A 10,069-nucleotide genomic window follows, 5' to 3' on the forward strand; every position below is an offset into this window, starting at 1 on the left:
GTGTATTATCTAAATACAAGGATACAAGGAAGTTTATTGTCACATGCATATAGTTACTGGAAGTAAAAAATGCAGTGAAATTATGTCATATATTGACAAAATTGGTCTTATATGGTGCGATGAGCAGAACCACGGACAGCAAATGCCTTCTTGTTCAGAGACCGGCTGCGCTGTCCCTATGTCGACGCAAAGGAGCACGCAATAAAAACATATCGCGAGTCATATGACAAGAGCCAGTTCCTTTTCACTGCACATTGCGCGACTGGAGGAAACTGTTGGCAGTCTCAGTGTTGGGTAGCCAGCTACCAATATTGCAGAATGTTGGCTCTAATTAATCGTCTTTTGGACTGGTTTAAGTCCCTTTTCTGGAAGGAAGAGATGGAGTTGACTTTAGTCGGACTTCAGTATTCGGGGAAAACAACATTCGTCAATGTGATTGCTGTGAGTGTAATCTCGACATGTTAGGTTAGCTTTAAGATAAGATAGCATGCTAGCCACATTTTCTAGATAAACGGCTAACAAGCGTGATATAGCTCAGTAAGTTATGATTTAGTTGCTGTAGTCCTCTAACGGTAGTCGTCCACTTATGTCTTCAACCACAACAGTAGTTGAATTGTACTTGTTAATACGATCTTTGCACTAAGTTAGCTGCTTCTGTTTTAGAGTTTGTTGACATTAAACTGACCAAGGCCCCAGATTAACATTAGCTAGATCATTTAGCTTTCATAGGCTAGCTACTTGTGAAGCCTGGCAGCTAATTGCCAAGCAACATACCGTTGCTACGTCTAACGTTACATGACGGCTTGCTAAAGGTAATCTTATTCAGTATAAATTAGTCTACTATAGTTACCTGGGATTACGTTGTAACATGGATACATAAATTACACATAACAGGCAATTGACAAAGTATGTGTACAAGCTCTGTTGACATCACAGAATAGCTAGCAAGGTAACTTAAAATCACCGGGTAGCGTTAGGTAGTTTCTAGTTGGCTATGCTAAAATGCTAGCTGCTAAACGTTAGCTTAATACTATGATGGCCTCATTCTGTTGTAAATTTGTAACGCAATCTGATTAGTACAGAACCTGTCAATAATGTAGGTCTTTAGAAGGTCTTGTTGGTATTTAAGTCACTAGGATAATGGCACGAAGTTTGCTTCTGCTAGGGTGCAGGATAGCTTTGGCTACCAAGTCACTTCTGCTGGCCAAATCTGTCTTTTTAGCTGGATAGGATGTCGTTAGGCTAGGCTAGTTATCGATAGCTAGCTAACTTTTATCCAGCTTCACATTGTCATGCTAGACAGCTCACATAATGCTAGTCATGGAGTTGGTGATAGTTATGCCATTTTGGGATATTTTGTAACTACTTATTTGTTACTTGTGCCCTACCTTCCAAAATCTTTAAACGTATGTCATGTCTAGTTACGCTAAGACTGGGCAGTTAACGTTAATCACACTAGCACAAAATATCGGGCGTCTCCTTGCGTCATCATTCATCTGAAACTTGAAACCGTTTTCATACTCATAAGCACATGATAAACAAACCGGTTAGACTGGTTTTTAACACTGTAACAACTTAACCCGCCACCATGTTAGATTCGCCGTTATATTGTAGCATTGGTGTAGGCTACTTAATGTTAGCCAAGCATAATGACTTAAGCGTAGTATTATTGTTTACGGCCTCTACACACAGCTGCGTGCGTTGCAGTGCTGGAGACGCATCCCATTCACTTTACATGGGCTCACGTCATCCGTTGCCCAACTGAATTGTGGGTCCGTTGCGTCGCGTTTCTCCCGTCGCTCGCGTTGAGAAGTTCCGCTGTTGCTGCACTGACAGACGGCATCGGCCAATCAAGCCAATCGACGGACGGCACCAACCAATCAAATTACGGTTATACTTCAAGTCATTTGCATAGCTACCGTCGGGAACACCCACTGGCATGCGTTGACTGAACGCAACTGTGTGTAGGAGCGTCAGACTGGTTAATGTCACTGAACACCAGTAATACTTTGAATAATCAAAGGGTTATTTGATCATGGCTGAGTAATTAATCATTATCATGATTAATGGCAGGCAACAGCCTAAAACATGTGATCTGTTCACTTAAATGGATGACAAGTGGGCTAACAGACAGTTGTAGGCCATTCTAACCTGTTACCTGACCGGACATACCTGACATAGACAAAGCACATAAACAGATCATTTATCAAAGAGGATATTAAGTATGAATAGCAGATGATGTTGAGTGTGGGGTAAATGTAGTGTACATGTACTAGAAAAAGTCAGATGAATACATCAACATGTCTTAACGTTTATTTATTTTGCAGACGCTTTTATCCAAAGCAACTTGCAAAATGAGGAATAACATTCAAGATACATTGCAAAGTTGACAATGAATACAACTACAATAAATACATTCTACTACCAGAGGATGAGAGTGCAGATGTTTTAGTAGTATTGAAAGTGTAGTCGAAGGAGATCAGTGTGAAAATAGAAGCCAATATAGAAAAAAAAAATGCTGTTCAAGCATCCAAACAGGTGGTTCTAACTCTGGTGGTTTTTTCTTTGATAGACACATCGACAGACATGCAGACTAAGGAAGGTTATTCAGTGAGAGAATATTGTTTGAGTTTACATTCAACTCAGTCAACTCTCTGCCCCCCTAACTGGGGTGTGTTTGAGGGGGGTATTGTCAAGCACAAACCTGGTCTGCATATTCAGGGATTTGAGTGCTAGATGTGCTCTGGCCACATACTGTTTGTGTGAACACCCACAGATGGAGCTAATAGTGACTCATAGTGAAGGACCCTCCCTTCCTGGGATATTGTAAAGAGTGCTGTTCTGTGACATCTGATGCTCAGCTCCTCAGCCTTTCTGATTCCACCTAGTCATGGCCTGTTACTACAAATCAGCCATTATAAGATGAGGAAGCTAAAATGGACTCTCTCAATGGGCTGCTGTCCATATCAAAGAGAAGAAGCCTACACAGCAACCAGAGAGCTTGTGCACCTGGTAGCCTAAATCCCAATTGACCTTCTGTTGAGTTTTGTGAAACACAGAATCAGACCTCTGGAGACCTCTTTATCAGAATAAATGAAATTACAAGCAAACAGTAAATGAAGCAACAACACGGCTTCTTCCTGTTTTTGCCTTGTCCTATCAGTAACTGCAAAATTAAGTAGGTGTTATACACAGAGCACACTTAGAGGTGAGATGTGTTAGCTATGTTTGTGAATACAATTTTGAATACAAACTTAGAAACAAGCTGGCTGACTTTTTTTTTTTTAAGTTCTCAGTTTGTGACATGCATCTTTGAAAAGGTCTGTGCGTATGGCAACATGACTTGTGAGATGAGTCTGTGCGAGTGATTACAATTAACTGTGAAGTGACAGTGATATTGTTGTACCAGGGCTTACACATGCAGCATACTGTATGCAACCAGAAACACTCAGGTGGCACACAGTACTGTAACAATATGGGGAAACACAGGGGGCAGCATATTGTGCAAATTGTGTGTTAAGGCACCAATTTAGTTTGGACTTCCCATTGAGCCAGTGTCACAAGACTCAAAGCACTCACTTCCACTCAGCCGCTTGGCGTAGTCAGGTGACACATCAGTCATGTGCCTTGAGCCAGACAAAGGACTGCTCACTCACACACTCACTTGGCTTAGAGTTGAACAAAAAGAAGCACACCCCTGTGACCTTCCATAAGCTGCATCTCACTAGCTCTTAGTGATCCTAATCAGCAATGCTGAGTCTCCTCATGCAGTTCTTCTGGAAAGTCAGAATGGCACAAGCAGTGACACCTCTTTGGTTATTATTAACCTTTGGGTATTATAAACTTTATTGTTTTTTTCCTATGTGCTGAAACAATGTTACTTTTTCCATATTAATTCCATATTTTTTATAGAAGATTAAATACTTTTGAACAAAATTTTCCCCTGTAGTCAGGTTACATGTTTTTGTGAAGGATTGTGCATGCTGAAGCTACATCCACTCAGAACATTAGGCTGCTTGGTACAGAACATTTTCACAATGTTACAGTTGAGGCATTAGGCGAAAGGTCTTTGGCAAATGTTACAAACAGTTTGAATGGACTGGACATTGCCCTCTGACATCCAATAACCATGGCATCTGATTTTCCCCACTTTTGTGTTCTAGTCGGGTCAGTTCAGTGAAGACATGATACCTACTGTTGGCTTCAACATGAGGAAGGTCACAAAAGGAAATGTAACTATTAAGGTATGTAACTTCAGCAATACTTGATACAGTTGTCCTACACACAGTCACTTCAAGCAGGCATTTGGCTAAAAAAAGAATGAATGCCTTGTGATTTTACAGTTGCTTTGGTATAGCCCCTTACCCACACACATACACACCACACCATTTCATTATTCCCCTTTTCATTACCCCATACACACACAAAATACACCTTCTTAATTACTGCTTTATTAAGTTGAGCTGGCTCTTGAGCTTAAGAATTTCATTATAATTTCATCATTCATTTTATAAGTACATGACAATAAAACTACTTGAACTTGAACTTGAATAGGAAGGTCTTATTTGATGGTTCCAGCCTTGCATAGGCTACCTCATTCATATCTGCACCCAAAGTCTGACTTTGATTTTAAGTGGTGGGCATTGTCCTGGGAAACAAGACAAACTTGTTTTGTTGTTGTGATCATCAGATTTGGGATATAGGAGGGCAGCCACGGTTCCGCAGCATGTGGGAGCGGTACTGCAGAGGAGTCAATGCAATAGTGTAAGTAGATGACCCCTTTATCACCATTAGGTCATCTGCCTCCCATCAGACCTATGTAAATTAGTGGCGCATACAGTATGATTAACTGTATGGGAAGATACGCGACCTGTTTTATTTATGTTGAATGCTGCTGATGTCTGAATGACATTTAAGATTGAAGCTTCTTACCCTACAGGTACATGGTGGATGCTGCAGATCGAGAGAAGGTAGAAGCATCCAGGAATGAGCTCCACAATCTTCTAGACAAACCTCAGTTACAAGGAATTCCAGTATGCAAGCCTGTGCCTCACACCACACTTCTTTGTAATATGCAGAAATTATGTGTGCTTGTAGTAATCTGTCTGCTTACTCATTATAACCTTGAGACTCATTGGACTCACTGGCTCTCAATTACTGCTGTGTTTGCAGGTATTGGTGCTCGGTAATAAGAGAGATCTACCTAGTGCCCTGGATGAGAAAGAGCTCATTGAGAAGATGTAAGTAAAATGAAATTGCTGCTTTGATGAAACACAGATCAAATACTTGAGCTCTCATTTCAGCATGAAATGGCATGTTCCTGGTCCAAAGTTATAAGCTTACTGTGCTAGTGGCTCTGTTAACAACAGATCAGACCAATCAGAGCAGCACGTGTAGTGGGCTTGCCTGGTATTCTGGTTTTAGACATAGACTGTATTTAGAGTTTCAGTTTAGGAAGTCAGCCAGCGTTCTTCACATAGTAGCTCTTTTATGCGGCTTCACACTAAATAATAATGTTAACGCAGCACGTAGGCAAGCAGCTAAATTTCATTTAGAAAAGGAAGTGGTTAGAAGTAAGCTTTTTTTTTTTTACTGAAAAGCACACTCCACATTTTCACTTATAGGTGACTGACAACTAGAGCCTTACGCAAAGGCTATGCGTTTCCCAACAAAAACAGTTTGCGGACACTGCCTTTTTCACTATGTCAGGCTGTCACTCTGACATTATATTGCACTTGATTTTGGTGATGGGCATGGTGACATTGTGACATGGAACTTTTGAATGTATCGATCACAAACCATCATTGCCCAAGTTTGATGTGTCTATCTGACAAAAATAAATCCCATTCACTTTCGTGGCACTATGGTGCATTTCTGTATTAGCAAGGAAGCAGGAGCAAACCTGTGTTATTAGTTTTGCAATTAATGCAATTTATCTACCTAGGATATCCTCCAAGTTAGCACATATCCTGGAACGCTTGAGACCAATTTTTAGTTCAAATGTTAAAGGTGCGATTTGTAGGATTGTTACCGAACGTTCTGCAGGCCAAAATCAAAACACTGGTGAACGTTCTCAAGACTACCAGACGCGAGCCTCTTCTGGGTTGCCAGATGTAATGAAGACTTAGCTAACGTTAGTTGACCTGCAGCTGCTTTAACGTTTCTCCAACCATGACCCAGCTACACATTACGGAAACAGTGAAAACAAAAAATACCTCTCTAACCAACGTAACATATTTAGCTGAAGTTAGCGATGCAGATGAAGTTTAGCCTAGGCTACCTGTTGTGGAGAAATATGGCCAGCTCTGCGTCAGACTTGATATTCTTCGTTTGACGAAGACGTCACCATCTCAGGAAGCTCCTCCGATGTCCACTTAATTTGTTTATTGTTTTAATTTTGGAAATTTGCCTGCCTCTCGTAGGCGTTCATGACTACAACTGACAGCTGTTGACAGTTGGCCTTTGCTAATTTGGCAACCCAAATAGGAGGACGCGCTAGCCCATTATTAATACGCTATTCTAGAATTAATCGTTCAAAACATAAACGAAAATTCCAAGACATTCCGCCCCGTAACTCATTTTTTTTACGGGTTAGAGTAATGTTGTCAAATAAGCCATTACTTCAATTCATCGTGTTTCCTTACTCTCTGACAACATATGGTGATCATTTTTGGAATGGTTACAGTTTATTTTCCATTATTTCCTACATACTGGACCTTTAAACCCACTTGAAAGACTGATGTCTTGGAGGAGGTAGTCTGATTTTTCTGACTTGAATAAAATGCTCAGTCAGTACAGCAATAAACAAATGTTGTTCATGTCATCTAGATAGATAGAATAAAGCAGAAGAAGAAATGACACACCACACCAGCACATTTCCTATTAAACATCTCTCTTGTTTGGAATGCAGAGAGGGATTACTTTCAGGTTGGCCCATAGAGTTATACTATCAAGCGAGGTTATTGACTTAACTTCAGGAATAACTGCTGATCTCAAAAGAGCATGTCACTTCACTTATGACAAAAGATCAGCAGTTACATCTGAAGGTACTTTGATAAACCAGTAACCTCATTTCATCTACAAAAAACATAGCTCACAACCTCTTATTACAACCAAGTTATGCACTTTCCATCCATGTAGGCTACGTAGGCTACTAGACACTAGCTCACAGTTTTCCCCAAGTCTCTGGGATATCCCTTATAATCAGTTTGTCTACACATACCAGTAGCCTCATATTATGCAAATGAATGCCTTTGTATGCCCATTCTTTCTGTGCAACAGTGCATATGTGTTACCATCTCTGCCAGCTGTTGTCACTATAAAACGTTGTGTCCAATGGGTGATGTTACCAAAAGAGAGGTTTTTTTATTTTTTATTTTTACTATTTGGTGTCAAATGGACAGTCTATTAGTTTTTCCGTTGCTTACATTTTTACCTATCATTCAATAAGCCATTGTAACTGACTTGGTTCTACATAGAGAGGTCTTTGACACTTGAATAATACGGTCTGTCTGTCAGATTTGCCCAGTGGTAGCCAGATTGTATAAAACATTTCTTTAACACCACCAACAATCCAGCTGGCACTGATGAAAACATGCTAATTGGTGTCTTTTGACAATGTAGCTGGAAATTTAATGGAAGTTCCAGTTTTGAACTCCGAACTATTGTCATAATGTCACTATTGTGAACTATTTGTGCATATTTGTCCTTCACATGACCACATACCATGAATATTCATTTGTAGAAGATGAGAAACTACCTGCCTATAAATCATACCTAAAAGTGGTGAATTGTTCTAGTTATTTAATAAACTGATTGTTTGTTTAAAGGATAAAAGGTGAGGTGTGTTAACACATCCTCAATGCCCTGACGGTGTACAGGAACTCAGAGGAAGGGAGGATGAGGTATCCTTACAATATGTACCTTGTCACTACAGTATGTACATACCCATAGCTGCCAGCTCTGGAGATTCATTCACTTGCTTAGCTCCACGCGCCCTCATGCCAGTCGAATGCGTGAGGGTTGGCAGCTATGCATACCACAGGCAAATAGATACCTCCTGCTGTTTTTGTGATAGTGATCTTTATAATGGTTGTTTATACCCTGTGATTCACTGATCTTCCATGTTTGGGGAAGGTGTATGTCGGTTTTTCATTGTATTTTGGTTGTTTCAGTTAAACCACCCTTGTCTAGTTTCTTGTCCTGTGGAAAAGGTTTTCTCCAAACAACAGTACATGTCTCAGACGTCACAAGCCACAGGCCTGCTAGTGTCATTGAGTTGAAGATCTCTTACAAAAAAAACAGTGCCATCTAGTGGTCAAGGAATTAGCAGTGTTCACTTTTACTCTGTCCTCATCCGTATGATTCAAAAATCACATGTGTTAAGCACACAGGTAGAACCAATACATGGCAGGACTTTTACTTTCTTAAGCCGGACTTTTACATTTTGTCTTTGTGACATTTTTTCAGGAATGTTTCACATTTGTGGGAGGAACTCATTCTCTTTTATTTTTCTCCCAAGGAATTTGGCAGCTATACAGGACAGGGAGATCTGCTGCTACTCTATTTCATGCAAAGAGAAAGACAATATAGGTAAGACCTATGACAAGTCACTTGGTTATCGTTTCGTCAACTATAGCCGCTGATAATAGTTTTTGGAGATTGTGTAGAGTGATGATTGTCTCCCACTAAAGGTGACCTTTCTTCACTTCAGATATCACGCTGCAGTGGCTGATCCAGCACTCAAAGTCACGAAGGAGCTGAGAACAATCCTGAGAATAACAAACAAACTGCATCTCAGCTGTTTCTGCTGCCATGTTCTTCTCATGCCACTTCCTGCTCACTCTGTGACGTGCCGTTTTCCATTCTGCACACTCATCTCACCACCCCATCTCCCAGGCTCTCGCCCAATCCCGTCTCGCCGTGATCCTCGTCCCTCCAGTGTTTTTGTATGTGCCCCCTACCCACTCCAACCCAACCCAACCCAACCCAACCCAACCCGTGGACTATGCCCCTCAAGTCTTGACACCAAGAGAATGTTAGCCATGTGCTAGTTCAGATAGTCCATTTCAGGAAGCCAGTTGGTAGTCCAAAGTTGAAGCCCAAAGTGGGCCCAGCCACCTACCCTTTTTTCCTCCTACGTACCCAAAGGTTGTGACGCTCCCTTCCATGACCCTGTGGCGGGCTGGATGAACCACTCGCCCAGGTTTTCTGGCTCCTGTCCTGAGGGGATGGGGCTGTGTGCAGACCAGGGCGTGGTGAAGTGGACTTGAATGCCTCTTGTCATGTTGTGTGTAATCTGTTTATGGGTATTGCCTTTTTTGCCAAATGGTGTGTGTTCCCCTGAGAAAGCAAAACGATACAAAAAAAATATATATGAATAATAATGACGTAAGAGCAAAGAAGTAAACGAAACAGCCCAACTGTTGGGACTATTAAGGTTTTTATTTAAGGTGAACATACGTAAGAGTAATTTTGAAAGAACAGATGTGTGAATGTATGAAAGGTTGAGCTGAGGGCTACCTTTGATGGTGATGTTTGTGAGGTGTGAACTGGAGTATAGGCAGAATTTAAAGTGCCTTGTGCAAAATCCCTCACCTCTTCTGCTACAACCGCTTACCAGGTGTGCCTGCCTGGACTGAGAGGTTGTCACGTAAAAGACATCTTGTCTCTTCAAGAAATAAAAAGGCATGCTTTTAAATGTAGATCATTGTATCGTCATTATCAAATTTACAAAAAAAAGAAATCCGCTTTAAATTCTGTGTAAAGTTAAGTTCATTAAGTAGCCAAGTATTTGGAACCCCACTATTATCAATGCACTTTTGTAAATAAAACAACAGTAAATAAACAGATTGTAGTGTATGAAAGATGTTTCATTACTTGTGTGTTTGTTTGTTATGGTTTTATCAAAATTGAAGAATACATGTTGCACAATATTCAATTTCTAATATTATGTTCCCAAAAACACCTTTGTAATACCTGTAGCCTACTGTGCTCAAGTACAACTGAAACTGAATATTAGTCATGAATCTGCCAAAAATACAAAAAAGCAACATTTTCAACAGCCATG

The 10,069-nt window shown here is 40.6% G+C and overlaps 1 protein-coding gene across 1 annotated transcript; it reads left to right on the top strand.

Moving 5' to 3' along the window:
- The first annotated feature begins 229 nt into the window (after positions 1-229).
- Positions 230-9,866, top strand: arl8ba (ADP-ribosylation factor-like 8Ba). The gene is made up of 7 exons (XM_048255425.1): positions 230-441; positions 4,164-4,244; positions 4,691-4,764; positions 4,940-5,033; positions 5,173-5,240; positions 8,522-8,592; positions 8,714-9,866. Exons 1-7 carry the CDS (start codon positions 319-321, stop codon positions 8,761-8,763), a joined length of 561 nt encoding a protein of 186 aa, XP_048111382.1. The 5' UTR covers positions 230-318; the 3' UTR covers positions 8,764-9,866.
- The last annotated feature ends 203 nt before the right edge of the window (positions 9,867-10,069 follow it).

The sequence above is a fragment of the Alosa alosa genome, chromosome 10 (genome assembly GCF_017589495.1).
Source record: "Alosa alosa isolate M-15738 ecotype Scorff River chromosome 10, AALO_Geno_1.1, whole genome shotgun sequence".
Taxonomy (NCBI): domain Eukaryota; kingdom Metazoa; phylum Chordata; class Actinopteri; order Clupeiformes; family Clupeidae; genus Alosa; species Alosa alosa.

Excerpts from the sequence above, each read along its gene's own strand:
- arl8ba (XM_048255425.1), top strand. The coding sequence starts at position 319 with ATGTTGGCTCTAATTAATCGTCTTTTGGACTGGTTTAAGTCCCTTTTC. Across the intron at positions 4,245-4,690 it reads AAGGAAATGTAACTATTAAG|ATTTGGGATATAGGAGGGCA; the intron begins GTATGTAACTTC and ends TGTGATCATCAG. Across the intron at positions 5,034-5,172 it reads CTCAGTTACAAGGAATTCCA|GTATTGGTGCTCGGTAATAA; the intron begins GTATGCAAGCCT and ends CTGTGTTTGCAG.